General features: G+C 34.3%; 1 protein-coding gene across 4 annotated transcripts; it reads left to right on the top strand.

The window, feature by feature from the left end:
• On the top strand, positions 1-27,622 carry LOC138125528 (dual specificity protein phosphatase 22-like). Of its 4 annotated transcripts, none has more exons than XM_069040909.1 (6): positions 1-90; positions 8,281-8,397; positions 10,968-11,092; positions 11,381-11,552; positions 23,220-23,541; positions 23,673-27,622. In XM_069040909.1, exons 1-6 carry the CDS (start codon positions 70-72, stop codon positions 23,846-23,848), a joined length of 933 nt encoding a protein of 310 aa, XP_068897010.1. In that variant the 5' UTR covers positions 1-69; the 3' UTR covers positions 23,849-27,622. The 4 variants fall into 4 exon arrangements, with proteins under 4 accessions (XP_068897010.1, XP_068896992.1, XP_068897003.1 ...); XM_069040891.1 differs by lacking the exon at positions 1-90 and adding an exon at positions 7,635-8,002; XM_069040902.1 differs by lacking the exon at positions 1-90 and adding an exon at positions 7,635-8,002 and having other exon boundaries at positions 23,679-27,622.
• The last annotated feature ends 1 nt before the right edge of the window (position 27,623 follows it).

The raw sequence follows: 27,623 nt of genomic DNA on the forward strand, positions 1-27,623 counted from the left end.
GCCGCGTTCAGTTGAGCCGCGTTTAGACATGTGATCGCTGCCCTAGCCAACAGCTGCCTCCCCGCAGACATGGGGAATGGCATGAATAAGGCAAGTCTTGTCTGCATGACTTTCATCACATAAAAGTCATCCACATTTCATTTTTTCACATAATCACGCCATCTCCAACTAATTTTGTCAGCACGTTGGTCGCCGTTCTGGAATTTTTCGCCTCACTTGCGAATCTGTTTTAGTCAACATGCGTCGGCCGGCAAAGATTTCTAAACAAATCGAAGTTTTCACAGAAACTCAAAACATTTCTTGTAATGTATATTTATTAGGCAACCAGTAATACAATTGTTATTGTTTCCGCTACCATAATTTTTATCTGACACTGATAAATTAGGTAGCTTACAAGCTTACAACAATGCCATTGTTTCTCTGAAATGTACTTTCACTGAATTTGCACTGAGCAGTAATTGTCAGACTCTTTCATATATTTTTTTTTTCAAACGCTCGTAGTTTCTTTTTAACCAAATTATTTTTATTTAAACTTTTACAACCTGTTATGACCTGGAACTTTCTTTTGTGAAACACGATTGCATTACTTGTACACGGCTGCCTTAACAAGTTCTTTTCGAAATATGAATATTTAATATGAAAATATGGGAGTCTGAATAAATATAACTTGTGTTGCTATGTAAACTGAAAATCGTAATCTAACTTTCAAGTTTGAAGATAGGACGTTAGCAACACAAACAGAAATATGTATATTTCAACTTTTATACGCTTTCAGTCTGTTTTCCATTCTATATGGAAATATATTCCATTTCCTGTACCTGAAACAGAACAGTAACCGTGATAATTAGATATTTCTTTCGTGATTTAATCAATTCTGTGTCAAGATTTATACAACATATTTCATTTTTCATTTTTAATAACAGAGGCTTTACAAGTACATAGTTCACTCGGTTTTTGTATTCACTGAAAAATGATTTGCACACTTTGCGTATTATGTTACACATTAAATTAATATTTTGATACTACAAGATAGTAATTTTTTTATACAGGGTGTCAGGGAATGGTCTCCCAAGAATTTCAGGGTGAGTTTATCAGGGAAACTATGGTCGAACACCTTTATACTGTTTTTGGATAAATTAAACCGTTTTCTGAAAATAAAATTGTTCCCTGCTGTTTTGGGACTGCTGAAATATTGCTTTCGATTGGAAACTATTTAAAACCGAAATGTCAATGTGGCAGTAAAATATGACATAAAGGCATTGTTGTCTTTTGTTTGCTAAGCAATTAACTTTCATTACAAAACGTTAACCATTTATTTAATTATTATAACAATAAAATGGTGCAAAAGTTCCCAAAGATTGGGGCACCATTTAAAATTTTTATTTTTGAGAAAACCATTCATGTTGGGAAAAGATAGTACATATTAAAGTTTTCGACCACATTTTCCCTCACAAAGTCACCCTGAAATTCTTGAAAGACCATTCCCTAACTAGTTACAAGTAAATTTTGAAGTGATTCAAATGGCCAAATATCGTAAGTAAACATTCAATGTTGCTAAGTATTGAACAATATTTGTTGCTCTACGAAGTAAATAAACAGCCTTCGCTACTTTACCAAATAATAATACTCAATTTTTAAGCTTAAATCGTTAATGGACATTCTATCCAATCTAATCTAACTACATTTGGCTTATAAAAAGAAAATGAAAGTGGTTACATCATGTTGTAATTGTATAAAAAAATAGATTAATTTGACTAGGTAAAGTCCATTCATTTTGTATTGAACTTTTCAAGGTCAAATAATTTAAATTTTGGCACTGTAATTATGTTTTGTAAATAGTGACATGCATATAACCAACATAATGTGATTTAGCAATGCTCAATTCAACGTTTACGGTGTTTACCTGCATGTCACTATTTACAAAACATAATTACAAAGCCAAAAAATAAAATTATTTGACCTTGAAAAGTTCAATACAAAATGAATGGACTTTAGGTACGAGTATGTACATGAATAGAAAAATAAATTCTAAAAAGTAAGAACGTATTTGGTGTCTAGGATGTCTAGATTTGGTGATGACAATTTACGAATAGAAAAATGAATATTAGAAGGAAATCAAAAATGTAGGAAAACCTTTAAAATTAATTCTTTCGTAATTTTGCACACATTTTTGCTTTTAACTTTAGTTTTCGTTATATTTTACAATTGCATTCTTCTGTTTTTCTCTTTCAAAAATCCTTTTTTTTTTTCTTCTTATATCATGTTCTTTGCTGTAATCATTAATCAATGTTTTTAATGTCCCGTTACTGTTCTTCTTTTACATGACTGGTTTCTTTTTATTATCTTCATAAAGCTGGTATTATTTTATTGTTGTTTTCAGTCTTAATTTTCGTTCTCCATAATATATATCACTGATCTCGTGTTCTATTATCTACTTTCTATGTTTACTTTTTTTATGATATTTATCTGTTTTTACTTTTCGTAGTCCACCACTTTACTTACGTTACTTACGTCTTACATTGCTCTTTTTATTACTGCTGATTTATTTTCTTCGTATTCACAGACATCTTATTTCTCTTTTACTACTTTTAAGTTTTTTAGTTTTCTTTAGTGTTGAATTTCTTCTCTTGGCCTCCGAATGTATGTCTATTCATACATACAATATTATTCAGTATCTTTTACCCATTTCTATACCTAAGTATTTCTATTACTGTCTAATCATATCACTCTTTATAACTGGAGTAGGTAAATATAAGAGTTGTTTATTTACTTTTTAACCGTGTATTCATTTTATCGATACCTATTTCATTAATATTAATCCCCTTTTCTCTGGATTTTTCTTCTGTCTTAAAGCCCTTGGAATCTTTAAAATATTTGTTGTTCGTGGTTCTTTTCTTTTATTTATTATTTAATCATGTTGTTTATGCTCAAGTCAAGTAACTTATAACTTCTGTTACCACATGATTCCATTTTTCTTCTTCTTTTTTTAAGCATTAATTTATTGTATTTATAGTGATTTTCTTGTTGTTTGTTTATTCTTATTCTTTTCATAAAATTTCAGATGTTATTTTACTGTTTTTTTTTGTTATTCATTTTCCCTCTTTCAAGGTCCTTTCAGTATATTATTCAGTGTTTCTTTATCTAATTTTTTAAAATATTTCATGTTTTTTGCTTTGAAGTAAGTATGTATTTATTTATTTTTCCTTAAATCCGCATTTCCACATTTCCATTAATCCTTTAGTTTACGATTACATGAAATAATTAACTCTTCCCTTGTAATCTTCTATCCATTTTACTCATATTCATTTTATTATTAAGTATCAATTTGTTTTTATTCAATTCTAAGACTGTCTCTTCTTTCACTTTTTTTTGAGTTTTTTCTGCTAATTCAATTTCCAAACATCTTGACGTTATTTAATTGCTGTTCTTTTTGCAATATCCCAACATATTTATTTAGCATTTTTCTGCAGTTTCTAGAATGCCTTTGCATTTATTTCTGTTTTCTCCCCAATCCTCGTTCACCCAATTACATTGTTTACCAATAAACGGCGCTCTTTATTCTGCAATTCGATCCTTTCGCATTTCCTCTACTTTCAGTATTGCTTCAATAAAATATTTTTTCGTTACATCTTGTTGAAAATGGTTTCAATTTTTTCACTTCTTTTATTAAATTTTGTTTTTAGTGTAAGTTCTGTGTGCGCCGTAAATCCCCCTCATTTGTCATCATTTCTACGACGCCATCTGCATTTTGTAATGATACAATTCCTTCCGCTCCTGCATACTAACTTTTCTTACAAATATTTCGCTCGAAAACAGTACGCGTATGTTCGTTTCAATTTAAATTTAATTCGTTGCATAAAAAGTAAACACATTTAGGGGAGATGATTATTTAGATTACTAAAAGGGTCGGGTCAACAGTGTTAATTTTTAATTGTGCGAAAATTGACGTGTGGGTTTCGGGATTTAAATTAGGTAACCAGAAAGCTGTTAAACCGTACGAGAAATTCAATTCGTGCTGAAATACTTTCCAAACTGTAAAACAATGTTTATTCTAAAACCGCATAAATCGACTTCTTTAAATCATGATATCCTCGTGGTGATTCAACGCGATATTATAAAATCATAAGCTTTGTAAACACGATTGCATAATGTAAAAACTTCAATACGTGCAGTAGAAATTGAATGACTCGGAAACGAATTAGATGTTTCCAATTGTTTCGTCGTTTACACCTTAGAATTGGAATGTCGAGGGGAAAATGAAGCTCAGGCCAAAGCTAAGGCTTTCACAACAATTTTCGTAAAGAATATAGCTCTGAAACAATACAAAACTGTGTTTCGTGACGTGTAATTCGCCTGAGACTCCCAAAAGACGCGTCCAGACACTATTAAGAGTTGGATAGGAGCAAGTCCAAATATATCTCAAGATTAGCACCTCCTTCAGCAGCGGTGAGCTAGCGATGTTTATTGGTGAAACCTTTTAGATGGCGCATTTATCAATTGGGAAACTTAGATTCAAGATGAGAGGCTAATTTTATCAGTTTTTTTGCCTCCTTTTGCCACTAACTGAACAAGTTGCAACTCAGTCCTGGCGAAATATCTTTACTAGCGTCGGCTCAGCCCAAGTGGCACGTACTGCCTTTACTGTTGCTCATTGTAACGGTAGGTCGCTCAATCTGCTTAAAGCATTTTTGTATTGAAGTTGCGAATGAAAATCCCATTGCCAGAACACGGTAATCCGGTTGCCAAAAACATCGCGCTCGTAAATTGCGTTATAGCGACTGAAAATTTTTAAGTCGTGCTTTATGAACTTGCAAAGCACATATTTACATTATGTCGTTGCTCTGGTGGTAAAAGATGTCTTTAAAGCTCAAAGGGGAGACTATCGACATAACATTTCAGCTTGGGGTTCGTCGGATTCAATTAAATACGTTAGCTCACTCAACGATTTTTCATCACAACATTAGAGACAACAAAGCAACTGCACTTCGCAAAGCTTCAATATATTGATAATTAATGAAATGAGAGCTTCGTAATATCCGAAATCGATCCAGGCAACTTTAATTAATTTGAAAGACGATGAACGGATGAAATCAGGAAATTGATATTTACAAGGAGTGTGCTCCTATTTTTTTATTGTTACATATTGATAAAATAATCGTCAAAAATAAATACAAAAACGATAAATCTTCAAAAAGTGGTTTTACACAGAAATAATAAAATCGTGGACCAGTTGACGGAGTACAAAGACTGAGAATGAGCCAAGAACACGAAACGCACTTCTGTTGAACAACGTAAATGTACTCAAAAAAAAAATCATTTTAATGAGGTTGTTTGCACGAAAAGGCTTATTTTGTGCAGATTAGACAGAGGCGAGCTGTACACGGTCGTGGTAAAGTAAAAGTTGCCTTAAAATTAAATTAATTCTCCCTCACAGCGAATGTAGTTTTCGTGCGAATTAAAACATTGCCGTGAGGCGTTGAACCTTTGTCACTATATTTAAAGCAGGTTCAGAAATCGATTTTCGGTAAATGGAAAGAGCTGATCCCTAAAGAGTTATAACAAGCGACGGTTTCAATAATTTTTAATTATGAAGAGTGTTTCCTTTTTTAAACGGTTGTTTAAAATATAAACTGACCATACTGTCGTTGGAGCTAACATTAAATATTGATGTAGGTTTATTGAACGGATTCGTTTCATCGACCTCACCTGACCTGATTGTTTTGCTCAAGCAGAAAACATTTTATTAGAACTGAGATGGTTATTACACGGTCCTGAGGGAATTTTTCTCCTATAATGACAGGATAATTTGATTTAAGTGCGGTGTAACAATGTAAGAGGCTGCGCGGCTGTGCTACTAGGTACTTTTACTAGTAATTTAGCGGTTTACTACCACTACAATGAATACAGTCTTGATACTTTATTGTTTAACACAGTAGGATTGTTGTAAATCGTATATGATTATGTCACCATTCTAATTAAACCACCTATTAACATATACGAAGAGTAGACTGAGACAGATACTCATCTTCAATATGTAGATAATGTACCCACACAATTAAATCAAAATTGTTGCGATTAATTGGTTGCTTAAGAATAAGGCGCTTTTAAAAAAACAATGTCGCAAATAATGAAATAATAACTTGTACCTATTGGGGCGTATTCTGTAACTGTTCCGCTAAATTTTAAAGGCAGTTAAATTAAGTTGTCACAGCCATGACCAATTTTAAAAGATGCTAAAATTTTAACGCCCCTTTAAAAATTACAGAATACGCCCGATATAATCTTGAGCAAGATTTTTACTTAAATAACTCAGCACAACGGAATTTATATGTTGAAAAATAATTAACTATGAAAATTACAAGATGACAAGCCACTAAATGTCAAATTGTCAAAAATCAAAATGAAAAAATGAAATTCAAAAGTCGTATTTATCAAATATATGTACAATATGATCAGCAAAAGAATTGATAAGGGGCTGCTATGGAAAAGAAAACCTTTGAAAACGTGAGACGTAGCTTCAATCATAGATACTAACAGCGATGAAGAAGAGGTTTGCCCAAACTTCAACAACAAAGGTTGTGAATAGTAAACCCACTCATCGTTTTCTTGTTTCTCATTTCGAAAATATAATTCTGTCATAAATATTTAGTATTCTCCAGTGAAAACCATTTTTTAAATAAAATTCACGTAAATGTCAAAATTAACAAGTAACAGTTTATTGAGTTTACATCTCGCCTTTTTAGAAATTTCTTTTTCCATAGTCGCCCCACATCTCTTTTTTTTTTGTTGATCATATTGTATAATGCGAAAATATAATAAAAAATATACAGAGTGATTTTCAAAATTGTGCAAATATTTTGACCTGCGATAGAATCCCACAAAAGGTAACGATTGAGCCAATAATGCCTTACCTATACAAATGTTGATATTTTTCGACAAAAAGGGACTAAAAGTTCTTCAAAAAAAGTTTGGGAGCCACTGAATTTTATGAAAAAATGGGTCAAAAAAAACATTGCAGCCTTTTTTTGTGGTCATTTAATTCAAAATTAAGTAAACTCAAAAATCTTAAACGATAACAATCAAACATCGAATGACATAAATTCCAACTTAGGTTGGTCGTACTATTCCAGACACGGAATCTTGGCCAACATTTTTTAGACATTTCTAAAAAAAATAATGTAAACCAATCATTAGTGTCATTAGTAAATGACAATTATTAAAAATCACTTTGAAGTTTTTCTTGTTACATCAAAAAAGCAGGGAAATGGCATTATCGAGTCAAAAGTTGGGTTATATTCAATAAAGGCCAGTTCACACATATTTGTCAGTTAAATGTCAGTTGTGGCCAAGATTCCGTGTCCGAAATAGTACGTCTAAACTGCCCTCCAAATTTGAAATTTTTCAGCGTTTCCCAAACAAAGTGATTCCTTTGATTTTCTTGTAAACCATTAACATTTGTATAAGGCAAGTTGGGTTATTTTGTCTTCTTTTAACACGTATTACCTCAGGTGAAAATATCTGCACAACTTTCAAAATCACACTGTATAATTTTAATTAATGTTTGTTTTCTCCCCTTTGTACACGTTCATTCTATCAGCCTTTTTATATTGAACCCATAGCAACAGCGTCCTCAGTCAACAATACGTTCTCATGACTGCTTCTTGCTTCTTTAAAAATGTGTTACCTTACGAGTGAAGCATAATATGAAGTTTATTTGACTGTGTGCCAATAAAATTAACAGCTCAGTGAAGTTGCAAAAAAATATATAAAAGTTGATGACTAAAAAAATTAAGTTCGGACGCTGTTTTGCGTCTTTACAAACTTTTTCACTTGTCCTGTTTTTCAAACTTCCTTTAAAATAAGTTTACAAAACAAAAGAGTTTGACAGGTGCACTAATCGTTTAACGAAGTTTCTTAGTCAAACATGTTTAGTTTTATGTGTAATGGTGATTCGATAAAAAATGTCAGCGAACCTAACACCTCCCTTTTTGGATTATCCAAGGTAACTTAACATTCACCATTAATCAAAATTTACATTTTGCAATACATAATAAACCAGTATCTACATCTGTACAGTTCGGCAAAACAGATCGGGGAGCATTCGTATGGGAAATATCTAAAAATACAAACAGATTTTCTGCAGATTGTATTTGTCTTAACTCTTAAAGGTTAATTGGTAAAGAACTGTAATAATGAGCCAACCTTACCTCCTTAGCTTGCTCTACAGATCTACCTCCATGTTGATGAAATCTTCGAATAAGTGAATTTTCTTTGTTTCAGGTGTTACCAGGCCTTTATGTGGGAAATTACAGGGATTCAAAAGACGCTAACCAGCTAAATAAACACAACATAACTCACATCGTTGCCATTCATGACTCAGCAAAGAAAATACACTCTGTAAGCCCTAATTATAATTATTTTCAGCTTTAATGCTTTTCGTACGGGGAAGAATGTGTACGAGTACTATCTCGATACAGCACATGAAATATGGAAATGACGCACTAATTTTACGAACAACCAGTATTAAGTACGTTAGGAAAATTTTTACTCGACCAATTCGTAAAGTTTCTCGCTTAAATTTAATTCTCCTATGGAAATTGCGAGATTACTTTTCGTTGTAAGAAAATATCTGATTTTACAACGATGTTGGATAATATAAAGGGATTTTTATTGCGACGTTTATCTGAATCAAGATAAGTGTTTTTTCTTAATGTAAACCAACAATAAATTTCTAACTGTATGTCTGGAATAATTCTACTAAAAGGCATTTAATATTAAGTTGTCACCTCCAGACCAAACAATTTCTTTTTGATTTAATTTTCAGCTCAGAACGGTAGCACTGATTTTTAACAAAATACATTTCTTAATGTTCAATGTTTAATCTTTCAAAACAAATCATTTTACTGTACTCAGGTATGAACTAGGGCACCAAGAAAAAGAATACCTACTGTCACGGTCAGAGGTCGTCTTCGCTAGACGTATAAGAGCAGTGAACTATATCTGTTTAAAACATCGACAAAAATATTTACTTTGTACACCAGTTGATTTTTATTTTACATGTATAATACGTAAAAACGAAATATAATAATTACTGACACGCAGCCCTGTCCTTAGAAATTTTGTGAGTTATGCCACCCAACATACACATTAAAACAAGGAAGTACAATTAAAACGTTTTCATTGTTATACATTTTTATCAGCAGCTTTATTCGTAGCGTTGTTCAAGTGCAAAATTCGTTTTGGATTCCAGAATTAGTTGCTTGCATCAGCAAGAAGCTTAAAATTGGTTTAGTACTCGCACGTAACAGGCTGCATGTTGCTGCAACGATTGATTTCAGTTTAACTGCCAATTGCAATTTCTCTTTCTACATTTGGTTGGTATCACTTCACATTGGTTTCTGGCGCATCATGACCATGACTAAAAAATGCAATACAAAGACTTCATCAAAACCTCGTAAAAATGGAAGCGAAAAGGTCGTGTTGAAGTAGTTTCCAACGAGTGTTGCAGCATGCAAGCCATTCTTTACATACGCTTCGTCACAACCAATTGACCTCAACTTTTTCCATGTATTACCTCGTTTGTTCTAACATAACGTGTCAAGAACTCCCAAGTAGTAAATGATTAATCGCACTTTAAAGAGTTAAATAAACTTCATTTTCCTAGTCTTACAACAGTACTTAACCTTTTTACATGAAGTAATGAAAATCACGAACCTAAAATTGTTCACTGTTAAATTATAAGTCTCCAGGATTAAAAGTCTTAATTGGCCGCGGCGTCTTTCACGCCGAATAATGTAAAATCCTAATTATGAAACGCGAGAAATATTTTAATTACTCGCAGTTAATTTTAAATCAACTAATTAATTTAGATTAACACTGTTGGGAATTGCCATTTAAGGCCAGTTAAATTTAAAATGAACAAACAAACCAGTCAAGTCACTTTTTACATGGGTGACAGATGGATTGATCGAAATGAAGAGTGAATGTGTTTTTCGCAAGCAAAGAAAAACGCGAATGTGATTTAACGATGCGAGATTGGACGTCCACAACATCCTAGAACCGAAATTAGTTCCGCAAAATGAGCAATTTGCATGTGCAAGTGGAATTTATAATTCAAATCCCTTCACACATCCACATCTGAGTGACAGGAGTTAAATTAAATTTCTTTCCCAACCTCGTTATTTCAACTAATGAGAATATTTTATTAATCATATTAGCGTTGTTATGTTCGTGGCCAACCGGGGATTATAACGCATTAAACGAACATTTTAACGAGCAATTTGCACCGTTATAGAAAATATCATCTATTATTTATACTAAATCGTAATGTGGAAACACGTACGGCAGGATAAAGCCGAACTGAGATCGATGGACGCGAAAACCGACACAATTCCAGCTCGCAAATGAAAAATGGAATTGCTAGAATACTTTCATATTGTCAGTTTACGATTCTACTTTTGACGGAGACAATTCAGAATTTTAGTTTACGGTGCAGCGAGAGGTCATTCCGTTTGTCAGCGATTCCAAGTGAATTACCATAATAATTAAAATTTCCGACAACCTCTCAGCATCCGACGAAGACCGTGTGGTCTGAAAGATTTTTCCCTTTGAACAAAATTACTTGAAAAGGTATTAGAGTGCTTGGTTGGTGATTCTCTTTCAAGTTTATCGATGCACAAGATTCGTGGACAAGTCAAAAGGAAATCTATCGATATATACAGCGTGCCAACAAATTATTATAAAACGAGCAACTAATATTTAGTAAAGTTCTGCGTGGTGTAAGACGAGAAGTTTTATGTTTGTTTATTTTATTGGCATGATATGGGTTTTATGGAGTGACCTGGATAAAATATGGCGGAGGCGCCGGTTTGTAGTAGTGGCATTTTTTGGGTCACATTGTGTCGCCTTGACATTGATTTTCAGATAACAATGCATCGTCCTGAGAGTGACACTTAATTTTTTTCCAGGATAAGCACTACCTTTGCGTGATGGCGTCCGATTCGCCGGATCAAAACTTGACCCAATATTTCTCATTGTGCAACGATTTCATCCACGCGGCTCGCCTTCGAGAAGGGAACGTTTTGATACACTGGTAAAGTACCAATATGAGCACTGAAAGTCCCTAATGATGCTTCCTTTTCCACCTTGTTTACTATCGGACAAGAAAGGTCTCGAGTTTTTGCAGATGCGATCAATATTTACAAACGGGACGGAGCGAATCTTTAAATATTTCTCCTCCGGATTCGAAAGTAACAGACCGGATTTAAAATCGTCGAAAACACAACCATTTCTAGACGTCAGTGGCTCCGGAGCTGACGTCGATCCGGAGCGATTTGTCTTCATCCGAAGATGACAATGACTAATTGTTAACGTTTTTCAGTCTGGCCGGAATGTCTCGCAGTGTGACAGTCACGGTGGCTTACATCATGTCCGTGACCAATCTCAACTGGAAGGAAGCACTCAAAGTTGTTAGAGCAGGCAGAGCAGTGGCCAATCCGAACTTGGGCTTCCAGAAGCAACTGCAGGATTTCGAAGCAACTCGCCTGGTAAAGGTAATTCACAAAACTTCCGATTTTATTAATTCATTTCCTGGCGACCATTTGCTCCTAATTAAATTTCCCACCACACTGGACGTCCCGCACGTGTCGGTCCAAGCACAAAGACAAACTTCAGCTACAGTTTCTGTAACTTTGCCTTCAAATTCAAACAAACCAGTAAACTCGTCTAAAATTACTGGAATCTTGGAGTCCATATTGTACCACAATGAACCCCAGGGGATACAAACATGCTGGAAGATATGTTTGAAGAGAAAACACTCTGCTCAACATTTTTCGAGCAAAGTTAATCAATTGGGACTGGTGCTTTGGGTATTCTATTCAAAACGTCGCACAGAAAGAGCGATAAAGAATTGCTCTTTACTAGTTTTTATTCAGGACGAGACAAAAATGTGTTCAACAGGAAAATTCGTTCGTTGTAATCGATGCGGATGATTGTTTGTTCTTGATTTAGTTCCTAATAACATTAAACCTCCCGGCATCCGACGCTGAAAACGGTCAACCGCAAACGCAAGGAGAAACTTCAATCTCAAGTTCAACAAAGCAATCTCAACATCAAACTGCAAATTTTCGGAGCCGCAAAACCACTGAAGTACAAAGATTTTGAAAGCTTTAATTGGCCAACATTACACTCATTACAGCCACTAAATAATCTTATAAAGCCGTCAATTACGGCAGTAATAAATGGAACATAATTGTGCAGCGCCGTACGCCATGTAATAATTGAATAATTTACTGAAAGCCTTTTGTGAATTTTCCACAAGCCATAATTCCACTTTTATAGAGCATTTCGTCATCATTACATTGCTTCCTGGCTGCAAAATATGCTACTTAAACAAAGACGAGACTCCTTAGCTTTTGACAAAAAACAAATTAACGCGAAGTTTTATCGGAAGTCGATGTTGATAATTGAAATAGTTTCAGGTCTGCTGCATACATAATTCAGTGTATTTTTTTACGTTTCGCACAAGAGTCGTTAACGGAATCATTCGATCTGATTTCGAAATGTGGTAAAAAACCGATGTGCTACTTTTTCAGGAAGTGACAAAATGCGCCATGCCATGTTGCGTGTCAAATTATCCCATCAGATTGACTCTATACGCTATAATTTTTGTTCTACATGTCAAGCTCAACACGTAATTACTCCTTCGGCCGGTATTAATTTTGGGGCATTAAGGTTGGATAGGTTAAGTGTGGATCGCACCGAAGTTACACAACATATACGTCCTAACTTGTAATAATATGCAAACGTGTTGTTGTGACACATTTTATCCGGTTATTTTTCATGGTTTGAGCACACCCAGAGGGGCGGTAAAGTTGGAGGGAGATTATGGGTTTGCGGTTCGCTGGAGGGCTGCCTTAACTGAATTAATTTGTTGGCTGTAAAGACCAAAAATGTGTTTAAATGAGCACAACTGTTTTACTGATGGTTCTTAAAAGTAGGTAAATCTAGGCGTCTAATATGTCGGAATTCCTAAATTTACCATAAAATGTTGTGGCTCTTTTTTATTGGTTAGTGATACTTTTGAAATATTGCTTTGTCAAAGCCGATATTTAAATAGAGACAGTGGGGTGCACAGAAGTCATTTTGACGTTTATTGTTAATTAATTTGCTCAAACATTTCTAAACAGAAGAGGTCAGTGTTGTTTGCAGCATTTTGAAGTTTTTCTTGTGACATAAAAAAAGCAGAGAAATGGCATTAACGAGTCAAAAGTTGGGTTATCTTCAATAAAGGCCAGTTCATACATACTTATTTGTCAGTTAAATGTCAGTTGTGGCCAAGATTCCTTGTCCGGAATAGTACAGTTACGGCCACGGAATTTCGTCAGTTATTTTACTGTAAATTAGAAAAAACTTGTGTAGCCTAAGCTTTATTGTCATTATGACTGACATTAAAATTTTTGTGACAGAAATTCTGTCACGCACAATAAAAATCAAAATATAATTGATTTCATATAAATGTTCATCAAGTGAGCTGTGCATTTGTAAAAGTACCTTTAATTTAGTTACATTACAAAAGTCACATTTATGAAGGTCATGTCCAATAAATCTTTACTTGGTAAAAATACAAAGACAAAAACAAATAAGAATTACTTTAATTGAATCAGTAAAAAACGTAACATTGCTTTTGAAATCAGCAATGTTAAAATGGACAAAAACTGAAAAATTAGTCAAATCGGGTTCGCGCAGAGCAAGCAACTTTGAGTCAAAGTCACTAGCTTTAGCTTTACTACCAACAGAAAATCAGATTTTCATGGCTTGCTTAGATGCACATTTATATGAAATTGAGTATACCATCAGTAGCATCCATGTCAAAAATCCAATGTGAGGTTAGAAATATGCATATAAAACCTAGCTCATGTCAGTTGAATGACAACGACTGATGAAATTCCATGGCTGTGATTGTACCTATTTTTATGTTCACTAAAATATACAGTTTTTTCTTTTTTCAATTAATTCGATGATTCACATTTTCCACATCCCCCTTCTAGCGAAGACGCTCATGTCTATTGTCAAACTGGGAATTGTCGTCAGAATGACCAACATTTGCATTGCCAATACATTAAAAAGGTCACAACCTTTAATAGTCACTTGGTGATTTGCAAATTCAACCAAATAATTTTATTTGACAACCTAATTCCAATTTATAATTAAAGTAGGCTATGACTTTTAAATTAGATTGGCAACACTGTTGACAACTTGATTTGAATTGTCAAAGTGACGCTTCAAAATTCAATGCAAAATATGAAACGGCGAATTAACAGTTGTACCTATCCAAGCCGGGGGAGAACACTTTGAACATTTTCTATGATTATTATCAATAAAACTGTATATTACAATTTTCTAGTGCTTCATTTCTTTTAAATTAAAACGATTTAGCATGAGGAACCCCAAATGTAAAATACATACCGGGTGACTATAAATGAATGAGTTGTTTTTCTGAATTCGGGAAAATTTTTCAAAAATTACTTTGGCAAACCTGATAGCACATTGGCGTATAAAACGTCATTTTGCAATTTATGTATATACTTCCAAGTTCCAAGAGCGTATCCGCGACTTTTGACACATCCTGTATACAGGGTGATTTTTAAAATTTCTAAAACGCTGTAGCACCTTTATTTATTGTCCAATTTCAATAAATAAAGTATCAAATAAAATGGCTTCTAAACGTAGCTTCTAAAAGACTATAAATTGTCATATGTTTTAAATAGTAAATTTTGGGCGACATTTTTGTAGAAATAATAATTTTCATTTATAATACCACGAGTAGTCCAAATTATGTCGATTATTTTTCAAACTGGTCACGAATTATCAATTGTGCTTGGGAATGAATCCACGAGTGCGTCAGCACGAGTGAGATTCGCAAGCACAATTGAATGAGTAAAACCAGTTTGAAAAATAGTCTACATAATTTGGACTACGAGTTGTATTCGGAAGACTATTCCATGAACCAACTTTGGCAATTTGGCAGCAAATCGGAAGAAGAAATTAACGCAGAAATCGAAGAAAATGTTTCCAACAACACAAAAGAGACACGTGAATCCATTTGGAAGCAATTCTCAAGGCTGCATTCATCTGTTAAAAATTATCGCTGGGATCACTAGTGGTATTACCGATACAATTTCCACGAGTGGGAATATTCGGTCCAATTTTTTGAAACCATGGTAACAAATGTGTAAAATTGTGTTTTTATTGGTCCATTTTTAACAAATGACAGGTGAATGGAATAGTCAATAGTAATACAACGAGTGGGTACGAAATTGCCGGAAATTTTCGATCTCAGATACGAGTATTTGTTTCTTAAGACAATTTTCACGAGTGAGCGAAGCAAACGAGTGAAAATTGTCTTAAGAAACAAATACGAGTGGTCTGAGGAGAAAATTTCCGACAATTTCGTACCCACGAGTTTGTATTCGGCATGACAATTCACTGAGCGAAGATTGAAAAATTCTATGAAAGAAATACTTGAATAGTCGTTCGTGATTTAAAAAAGATTGTTATTGTACAATTCGTCAATAAATAGTGAAAATGTCAAAAAATTTCCGGCGGCAATTTTCACTAGTGAAAATTTCCGCGGCAATTTTTTTAAAACAAGGGTGATTGGTCCGTACTGACCAATTTCGTAAATCTGATTGGTCGAGAGAATGTGAGTTGAATTGTCAACATAATACTTGAGGGAAACATTCTAATGAAAAAACAAATAAAATCATTAAAATCTAGTTATTTTATGCAACCTGTGTGGTGAAATGACCGACATGCTACAAGCTTATTTTGAGTGTGGCAAGAATACACAGGCAGCTATTTGCCTTTTACCACCAGCATTTTCCTAATCGAACAGTTCCCCACTACAAAAAACTTGCCCGGTTGGAGACAAATTTGCGAGGTTATGGTGCATTTAATGTAGACAAAACAATTTGACAGCAATGAACAAAACTCCTTTAGTTGACAGTGACAGTTGAAGCCACTTGATTTTTTGCTACAATGTATCGTTAAACAAAATTTTGAAATACTTTTTTTTTCTAAAATTAAAAAATAGTTATTTATTTAATTGGGGCTTTTTTTGGCATGAATGGGGCAGTTTAAAACTCGAGTGAAACGAGAGTTTTAAAGGTCCACGAGTGCCAAAAAAAGCGCAATTACACAAGAACGAGTTGAATACAACGTTTTTTTGTTCGACGGGCCCTCCCAAAGGCTCCAAATGGCCGAAAATCTTTAAAATTAGCTTGACGTTTCGTTTTGACAAGTTGTCAAATTCATCAAAATCCGTTCACACAGGAGAAAATTCTCAAATTCTGACAGTGTCGAACAAAAAAAATATATACAGCAAGATTTATTAAAATAATGTATTTAAAAAGGATTAAAGGTCAACCTTTAGTTTGAGACGTTGCTATTGTAGACACACTTGCAGACAGTTAGGTACGTTTTGAAAACTTCTGAAGTTTCAGGTTTTGCGGCTGAAATGGCTTGCAAACGCAAACATAGCAAATATAGTTCAATTATTTCGTTAAATTACGTATTTAAAGGTTTAGTCTTTGAAACCTTAGGCCCTTGGTGCAAAGAAGCCATCGATTTCATTAATGTCATCGGAAAACCACTTATTGCGGAATCAGGCGATGCAAAATCAAAGAAATTCCTTTTTGAGAGGATTTCCCTTGCTATTCAACGTGGAAACGCTGCAAGCATTCGGGGCACTTTTCCAGATTCCGCATTATTATCGGAAATTTTTGTATTGTAAAAAATGTTATGTACTTAAGTTGATTAATTATAAATGGAATTTAGGCGAGTACGCCTATTTTATATCAACTATCGTATTAAAAAACAATTGACAGCAGAATAACCAACAATAGTATTACCTACCAACCTATAAAAAAAAGGCACATTCATATGTATGTAATCACTTGATACCTAATCTTTAATTTACATAGCGACTCAATTGGCAGGATCCCTAATCGTAAAAAAATACGCCTATTTTAATTGTGGCAACGTTGTTTCATTTTGATCTAGGGTAAAATAAAAAGTTAAGTTAACTTTTTCATTCTTAATTTTAATTTAGCTAAATTCTTTTGACTTTATTATACGGGGTCATTATAAATGTTTGTAACAACTAGTGGGCGTAGCGGCGCACCTAAAGCATAGCGCACAGCCACCTACGATGGTACAATCAATTATAATGACCCCCTTATTAAATGCGTCTAAAGAGCACGCATCACTTTAGCAAAATTAAATTGTCGTTCCAGTTGCGTTAACTTGTATCTATCACTTACTGCACAGGATTACAGGGATATTTGTTGTTTAACCAACATAAATCAACAGGTGGTGGATCTTTGACATATGAACATTTAATATTTTTGCTTTTAATTTTCAACATTCATATCCATTTATTTCACAATATTTCCTTCATTCCATCTTCCACTTGTTCCTTATGCCTCAAAATAACTTCCTCCTTTTTTATTTCTTTCATCGCGATCGTTTTTCACATATCTCGCAACAGATCCTCCACGATCACGTAACTAATACATGTACAAATTTTTTAACGTGGTAAATGATCAGTCTAATTTTCCCGTTGGGGCTCGTTCATTACAGCAACCCTACTAGGAGCGCCCTAATTTCAATTAGGCAGGGCACGACAAAGAATCCATCGGTTTTGCATGCGTCACGCAACAGTGTCGTATTTCTAAACGAAATCAATGAATTGATAATGTTGCACTTTTAATCTCCACCGTGATTTGAGCACTAACGCCACATGAGCCACATGTGTGGGTTGGCTTTTAAACCAAACGCTCAGTTTAAATTACCTGAAATAATGAAAAGTTGCGTGTGGATGTTTTTTTGATACAAAAGGAGACGAAACCTGGTCGAACATAATGGAGTCAATTTTCTCATTTCGTTGCCGTCGGCCTCTCCCTTCCGGAAGTATTATTTAAGAGACATCGACCTGGCTTCGGCCAATTTTCCTCGAGACGTCGGCTAAAGGTTTCAGTTCCTAAATTAACTCTTAATGAAATAACGTACCTAATAGGAAACAAAAATATAATTCAAGTTGCCGGAACCGCAACAGACAATCAATTGTACAATAACATTCATCCATTCAGGGTATCACGGTTTATGACACAAAAGGAAGAGTACAATAGAAAGTGACTGACGTGAGGCAAATTTTGATAAATTTAAAGTCCGTTTAGACTTTTACGATATATTTTGTGGCGAACGTCATAAATATGTGTAATTCCCTCGGTGAAATGTCGGAATGGTACGAGTCTTTTATGCAAAATTTTCTGCACAACTCACGTTGCAAAACGCTATTTTCTGCCTCAATTGAGCGTGACAGCTCATTTAATTAGGCACAATGTGCAAAGATTTGGTCAAAAAAAAAATATGTAGACTCATAACTGTTCATTACTTAAGTACTTTTCAAATTTGCAAATTTACATCATGCTCACAAATACATAAATTACTAACTATTAATGACTCAAACACGGAATAATCGATCCTGGTTGATGGAAAGTCCGCAAGGAATAACCACTAACTGGTGTGTGATAAATAAAGCTTTGGTAAACTGCAGTATGCAATAACAAAAGCCAATTAATGCGTTAATCGATATCAGAAAATGAACCGTTTTAAGTGCATTTGCAAAAAAAAAATGATTATGAAAACAATTTGTTTGACAGTCTGTCGGAATTTAGTTAATTAATGGAAACAAAAATTTGGGGAATGGTCGTTCCAAATACTTCAAGTTATGAAACATTTTAATGGATCGTTGTGGCAAGGATTTGCCGCATTAATTACGAGGATTACAAGTGAAACATTTTACCTATAACGAGGTTAAGCGTTGACAAAAATAATATTTAATTATACTCCTGAATCAACACTAGACAGGTTTTTTTGTACAGACCAGGCCATAATTCAAAACTAAAACTTTACCAGAGTAAAAGGAGTAGATCTTTATCCTTCACACCTAATTTTACCCGAGTAAGGAGTGGTGTTTCTGACAAAATGTATTTTGCTGAGCTAACAAATCTCGACAAAGCGTACAAACCCTCAAAGACTTCATAGACAATTTAGTCAATATTATACTGTGTAATTTGTATGATCAGAACACAGAACTCCCACGGTTGCAAATGAGTCAAAATTTCTCGTTACTGAAGGATAACGATATTTATTTAGGACGCCAACAACAAGTAAAACCAGCGAGAGCAACACTACCTACAATGTTTGGCCACGAACAGATAACCTTTCGTCACAACCTTAGCATGTAGGGAATTAATGACCCTTGTAACATGAGTTCACTAAAATTTACATTGAAAAGATCGTAATTTAAAGCAACGCGTAAGCCCCAACTTTGAATTCTCTTTGCTCAGATAGTATCGTCCACAGACAGTAATAAATCAGTAATTAACTGCGAAACCTGAAACCATAATTACATATTAACGCCGATTTGCGCCGTTACATCCTAATGAGAAACTTCTAACTTTCAGTATTTAGGTACGTCAAACGCGTTCTACCACTCTGCAAAAGAAAATACTATATTAAAAGACAAGTTTCATAAGACCAGACTTGAAGCACGAATTCAAGATTAAAAAACGAGTGGCGTAGCCACGAGTTATTTTAAAAAATGAGTGCTTCAAGGTCTTATGAATCGAGTTTTTTATACTATTTTTTGTAATTTGCCCTTTTTAAGCCGTTTTTAAACAAAAATGTTTATTTTCCTCGATTTAGGGATTTTCGTGGCGGTTGGTAATGTCTTAATTTTAAAAGTGAAAATTTGATCAAGTCTTCAAAGTCGCCTTTTGTTTTATCCAAATTCTGTCACAAAACGCGAATATGAAAGATAATCTTTTATGTACTATTACGATCATAAAATTTTGGACATCAAACTTCTGTCACATTAAAAAAATTACTCTAAATCATGCTTTATTGAAACTGTCACATGAAATATGAAATTGTTGTCAATTTGACACCGGTTTAAAATATAATTTTTTTAATATGCGAGTACATTTGGGTATTTGTTTTATATTTTTTATTAATTAAAACCTCGTTCTATTCCATTTGTCTGATTTTTACAACTTTTTGAATATTTTCTCGGTAAATCTGACATTCACATTTTCAAAATTGACACAATCAAAATTGAGGTTATTAATACATAAGGGTCGTTTTAGAATGTATGACAGCACGATGACATTAGTGTCCAAAATTTTTTGATCGCAATAGTACTATGGCGGCCAAAAAATTTTGGCCGTCACTTTCTTGACATTCAAGTAAAGTGTACATAAACCATTAGGAATCGTAACCCCACTTTCGATTTTTGTCATTTTGACAAAAGCTCAGATACCTATTCCAAAAATCCGACACGAATAAACAAAATTAGAGCAATCGTACATAGATAACCTGAGGTAAACGTTCTGTGTAGTAGAAATGACAAAATAATTTTGAGTTTTGAAATTTACCACCCAAAAAAATAACGTTTATAATCAAGACGGTAATCATGATGACAATAAAGTACGGATTACAATTTTTTTTTTGAATTGACAGACAATTAGTGCAATTCTGTTTCAAAATTTAGCCAAACCAATCAACAGCTTCATATCATAACAACTACAACCTTGTTAGAGATATTTTCATATTTGATGGCGGAAACAAAAGACTGAGAAATGTCATAAAATTGTATTGTCAGTGTCACATTTCTCAAAGACGTTCGTGATTTCGACAGAGATGCAGCAAACTGGCAATAAGAAAGTTATTCGTCGTTGAACTAGAGAAATAATTTGTAATCCATTTGATTATATGAGAATAACTTTTCCTTTTGAGGCACTGACAAAAATTAGTTTCCTTAGAATTTATTTTTTCAATCTATTTAGCGAAAATTTAAATTCACCTAGACATTCCTTTTTACGGCGTTTATGAGAAATTTGACACTGACAACACAATTTTCTGACATTTTTCAGTCTTTTGTTTCCGCCACCAAATATGAAAATACCTCTATACAGGGTGGTCCCGATATAACCTGCCAAAAAAATTCTGGGTCATTAGAAGGATCTAACAAGTCCAAAAAACCCTCCTTCGTTAGGTCCAAAATAATGGGGATAAATTAACCCCTATCCACACCCATTCGACGCTGCTGACCACAAAAATACGTACCTACTCAGGAATTAATTGTTGGTGTTTGTAAGGATGACAGTATCTAAGCAACATAGGTACCTGTATCGTTTATGACAAATTTCAAATCTGACAAACTAAATCAAATTAATGACATTTATTGAAAACGCTGTACACTGCGTGCGTTAATTCACCAGCTTATTTAGGTACAAAAGCTGATTTTGTAGACTGAGATGAATGAGTAATAAATAAAGTGGTGTTCCTCAGTGTGTAAATAAATGTAGAGGTAGTGTGTGCAAAACTGTGGAAGAACTGTGTAATAAGAGTATCGTCCTAATTGTGGTTAAATAGCCAAAATAATGTATTGAATAAATTTATTTACATTTTACATATTCGTACTTTCAACTCTAACTGAGAATATCTACTAACTAATGAAAGGTAAACTAGACTAGAAACATTATTTTATAATAAATGTTCTGTGTGCCTTCCGTTGCCATTAAAACACATTTGAGTACGCTGGTACCAATTTTCATAAACAGAATTCAGCATTTCTGGGTTTTTACGAATCTGGTTCGCGGCGTCTGTTACGCGTTTCTGGAGTTGGCTTTTTGTATTTATTTCAACTTCGTATACCAAATCTTTCGTGTGGCCCCAAAAATTAAAATCCAGAGGGGTTAAATGGAGGATCGGGGACGCCATCGTATTGGAATCAGTCAGAACCAACCTCACATAAATGCAGATGTAGCTCCACAAAAGTACAACGAGACGGAAGGACTCCTTCAGGAAAACGCTCGCCGTATGGTAGCCTTGCCGGTCTTGAATTACCACGTGTTTCGCCATAGAGTAAATGCAAATCGGCGTATTCTTGTTTCGTGAATTTCATAACTTTTTGAAGGATTAAATTTAAAATTAAACTTGACAAATGTCATAGGTGTTACAGGTACCGTTGCTAAAGAAATCGTAGCCAAGTAACCAGAATTACCTTTTTAAAGCCGATTAACTCATTAGCGTACAGCAAATTTTGACCAAATTTTCAATTATTTTTATCTCGAAAACGAAAAGACTTTTATTAGAAACTTTTTTTGTGTATGAGTTCTACTCATTGTCACCTATTACTGGATTTCTTCTGGCAGGTTATATCGGGACCACCCTGTATAGCAATATTGGTAAATTTTAAAACAGAATCGCACCAAATGACGGCCAAAATTTTTTGGCCGGCATAGTACAATGGCCGGCAAAAAAAATTAGCCATCATTTAAATGTCAAAAAAGCATTAATTACACATTTGGATTTTGACGTAACACAAAAGTGATGGCTAATTTTTTTTGCCGGCCATTGTACGCCCGCTGAAATATGTGAAATTTCCAAAAATACGGTCGCGAATTTGTTGCCTGATAAATAATTTTTTGCACATTTTGTAATTTAAACTGACACGCATGACGAATCAAGTTTTGCCAACCTAAAAATTTTCGTAAAATGTTCCGTGAAATAATGGCTATAAGGACATCCCAGATGATGACGTCGCGTTCGTTAATATGTCTATTAGAGAATCAAAATGGAGGCAAATTACAAAAAATGAGTTATTATCTGATTCTTACTTACGATGAATTTTCTTTGATGTGCGCTCGAAGCTTTTACCGGAACTACAATGGCAGAGGTGCCGAGTTATTGTTATGACGAAATTTTAATATTCAGAAACTTCTTCCTTTTAATGAAAATGATTCCCCACAAGTTTTAGTCTAAAACTAAAATAAAAAACTTGTCTTTGCAGCCGATCTCTCCGCTCTCTCGTCCCAAATAAGAAGTTCAAGCCGCGATAAGAATGATGTTCATGATAATCATTTTTTCCACTATTTGCTATTTATGCGTTCGTTCTTGTGGTATTTGCTTTTAATATGTAACGTCGAATCCTAATAAGGAGAGACCTGTTGAATTCAATCAATATTTCCCCGCAAATGACCTCTGACAACCCATTCCACTGGCAAATGTCGTCGTCACGTGTATTCCACCGCTGTTAATTCCTTGCTGCTGGTACAATCGGTGTGCTAAACTGTTGATGAACTTGGTTGCAGGAGCGACGCCGCCTCAAGGAGCGCTATCCCAGTTTAGCTTTGGTCTCCACAGACAGAGAACAGTGTGCTTTAATGCTCAATAACTACGAAGAGTTGCTGCAATCTCGGTTAATTTGCGAAGGAAGATGCGTCCTGGGGGAGGAATGCCCGACGGGCATATGCAGGTCTAAGAACCAGAATTCGACGGCTCAGGCTCGGTCCAGGCGGCAGAAAAGTGCCAGGTCGAAGTCCGAGATGACGAGAAGTCCGAGCACCGCTAGCACCGCTAGTGGCAGCGGCGGAAGGCCCCGGTCGGGACCCGCGGGACTTCGCAGCTATTCAGGTGCACTTAATATAATTGTTGGGATGGTGAGAGGTTTTTGGAACTTGGCTTACTTCTGTGCACGCTTGATTTCAAGAGCTGCCCCAATGATCGTCTCGTTTATTGTTAATCTAAAGTAAGAAGTGTCTCAGTTTCAGGTTCGGCTCCACCATCTCGAACGAGTTCCCGCGTAGATTTATCTTCCTTGGGTGTTTCTGGCACCCTTACAGCTCCGACCACCCCTCAAGCAAGCCCTCCAATCTCACCGAAACGGAGAGGAACAGTCCTGGTGCCTCTCGCGCTGAAAGAGGACGACTTCGACTTATAGCCCTCACCTCTAGACGACGAGGTCGTTCGCCAGCGCTAATCAAAGAAACTCTAGGGGTTACGATAGGTTATAAGTACACTGATGTTGAAGCGCTTTTAAGCATGGCAGAAGGTAACAAAGGTGCAACATTTTTGTTGGTTGTGATTTTCGACTAAAGAATTTATACACACCGTGGCCACTAGCAGCTTGTTGCTAAAATTATATAAGGAAACACTGCTTATATTCCATCCGTGTCGTGTGTAGGAAACGTAGTTCCATTTTAGACAATTTAGGAAAATATGTGGTATATTGTAACTCATCATATCGTCACAACTCACCGTCAACGACTGATTTTTTTAATACATACCGGCTATTATCAAGAATTATCAGTTAACGAATTTAGCGGTGTTGTAAGCTGGAAGTCGTCCAACTTTTAATTTGAACTTTGCACTAAGAGTTATGCACCACGTTAATTTCACAAGAATTATCTCTTGAATTTGGAGTATTTCTTATATTTTCGTCTTTAAACCAAATCTGTCACGAAATCGTCGTTAAATTTTTCTGCACAAAACCACCGCATTTACAAGTAGCACAGATTACGATCTCGATGGATTGATTTCCGAATACGTCAGAAAATCAATAAAGATGTAATTCCTAAAATATTTTCTTGCCTTGTATAAATCGGGTTGGTTTCTGAGCCAAGAACGTCGGAAATATCTTTCGTTATAAATATGTATATCTAAAACTGCGTTAGTTTTTCACTGCGAACAGAATTTTTTGTTAGGTGTTATTAGTGTTGTTACGTTTGAAAATAATAATGCCAAAAAGACATCATTCCGTATAGAGTACCGTAGTAAATTTGATTATACAATTTTATATAAAAGAAACGAGATATATATTTATATATAAATAAAAAAGAGGTAAAACAACAAAGTTAAAATATTGCAAATCAGAACTGATACGTTTTCCGTTTCTGATCAAAAAATATTCTTGAAATTTATCTTCGATTTAAATTTAAATAATCTGTACATATCCTTGCGAAAATTCGTGGATTATAAAAACTCTCTCGATAAGCCCAAAGTGAATTGAATAATAATGATAGGTAACTATTAAAATTTAAAAACTCTAAATTAGAATTTCTACTGAGAATGAGATTTATTGTATAGAAAGATCAATACTTTTTGGTCCGACCTGTGACAATCAGTGAATATTTTATTTTATTTTCTACCCATTTTCTGTCGAACCATAATATTCCATTCTAAAACTATAGATACTATTGTTTCCCTTAATATTTCAATTTTATTTACCAAAAAAGAGATAAATCGTCCAGTACCTACTATATTATTTCCATAGATGTAGTGCGATTATCGCTTTACTTAATCAAAAGATATTGATAAAATGGAATACGTGTATAGCCACTTTTAATACCAAATATTATCCAGGAGAAAAATCCAAAAATTAGTAAATGTAATACACTAATTGAGCCCCAGTCGTACTATGTCTTTGAAAATTCGCTATATTTGCGTCGACATAACGCTAACTAGAAAAGGGAGCAACATTAGAAGGACAACGATGGTAAAGCTCATCCATTATAGACCTGAATTCTGAATTGTCATATGTCAAGCAGTCAAGCTCACGTTAGGTTGGCACTAGTGACAACATTACTAGCAACGCCATTTTTTATTTGTGACGGCAATTTGAAACAAATGAAAGCTCAAAAATTTTGACAAGTTCTTTACATCATTTGCGACGAATTACCTAATTCTGAATGAATTTCTCTTTTAGTTTTTGCAAATAAAAATTCTCTATTTCGTATTTTGACACAAATGACAATGGGCCGTATCACGACACCGTTATTAAAGTTTCCGATAACTAGAGTTGTGATTAAAATAAACATAAAACGATATAGATTTATGCAATTATAACGTGCCAGAAAGAGATGAATGCGTCGCCATCGCAATTAGAGTCATGATTAAATTTAATAAGGGTGTCGTGATACGGCCCATAGTTTAGTAGATTCTGACCTTGAATTTGACAATTCAGGGATAGAATGGACGAGTTGTAATAACACTTTACTGTTGCATTCTATGCATATAAATACCTTGTCCAATCTGCTCAACACGCTTTAATTCACAAACTGATTGTGCTTTTATTTTTGCTCCCAACGTTATACCTATATACAATTTACATACAACAATTTCAACAGATTGCACAAGATCAACAAAGAACTAAACATCTAAAAAACACAAGCAATAGGCCCTTTGTGTGTTCTGATTTGTCAAATAAATTGTTAACTTCTAAAAATGCAAAAAAGTTGTTTTACTAATTAAAAAATATATACTGAAGACATTTGTAACGCAAATAAATTATGAAATTGTAATAAGAGCAATGATTTTTACCACTGTGGAAATAGGAAATAGTGCTCAAAACTGGCTTAGTGAAAATAATCATATAGCACAATTTAAATTAGTGATAATGTTACATATTTTATTAGAAGAGTAGGTTGTTGTTCTTGGTGCTGGTCGCCAGATTCATTGCAATAATGTACACATTTGTTATTAGTTTATCGTGCAGTTAAATACTGTTAAGAATTGCACTGTAGGTATATTTTCTATGTAGGTATTCCTACAAAACAGGATTTGTAGTTTTGTAGCTGTTAAAAATGCGACAGAAAAAGAAGAGTCGCCAAAGATGACTTGTTTGTACCTACTACAGTTTTATTACTTTGTCTGAACGTAAGTGAAAAGGTTGACCCGAGCAATTATTATTGGTTAGTGTTATAATAGGTAGGTAGTGATATTTTTTTATACATTAAATTGCTGTTTTTGGCAAGATGCAAAAGATGTGTGAACAAGATGGAAACATGTTACGTCTATTAAAAAGAGTCGAATATGATTCTAAAGTCATTTCAATTGAGTAACACATGCACAAAAATTGTTTATATCTGTACCAGACAATTGGTAATAATGTAAATAATATTTAGAATACTTACTAAAAAATAAATCGCTGTTAGGGACTGACAAGACGGCAGAAATGATATTAGCGGAGGTAGTTTTACGAAAGATTTTTTTCTGAATCAGCACTCGTCCAGCGAATGCGGATTTGGTAAAAAATTTCTTTCATCTGCAATTTTACCTGCGCTGATACGTGAGTGATAGGGAACAATCAAGTGTTGATATTACAAAATATTATTGTTAAATTGAAAGTACAAAATAATTTTATATTGCTATATTTGTATTTGTATAGCTTTAAATTAATATAACGCACACTTTGTGTTTTTAAGTATAATACGCTTTGGAATGGGTTGTTAAATTAATACAGTGTGGAACAAAATCAGCTGCTCGTTGCGAATAATTGAAAGGGTTACTTTCCTTTTATGCCATTGTGAATGATTTACCGTGTATGAAAACTGTTTTTAATGATTAAAAAATTATGGTCACGAATTACGCTATATTTTTGTTCCTCACTGCGTAACGTAATACACGTTAATTGTAGAAGTGCCCTTATTTGTGTTGCGGTTTCTGAGTCTTTATTATTCAAAGTAGATGACCAAAGTTCAGAGTTCGCGGAGCAATGACATGATTTGTTATAATAAATCTGGTGCGCGTGCCTCAGAGCAAATCGTCCAAAAATTTTTACAGTTGTGCTTTCATGCACGCGCATGAGGTTCATTTTATACAGACTGATTTGAATTCGTTTGCCTAAACGAGTGTCCATTCTGGGCTTTTGGCATCTGCAGTTTTAAATAAAAAATCATTTACATCTGAAAATTGTCAATAAAGAATAAAACTACAAT

Source organism: Tenebrio molitor, chromosome 1 (genome assembly GCF_963966145.1).
Source record: "Tenebrio molitor chromosome 1, icTenMoli1.1, whole genome shotgun sequence".
NCBI classification, from domain to species: domain Eukaryota; kingdom Metazoa; phylum Arthropoda; class Insecta; order Coleoptera; family Tenebrionidae; genus Tenebrio; species Tenebrio molitor.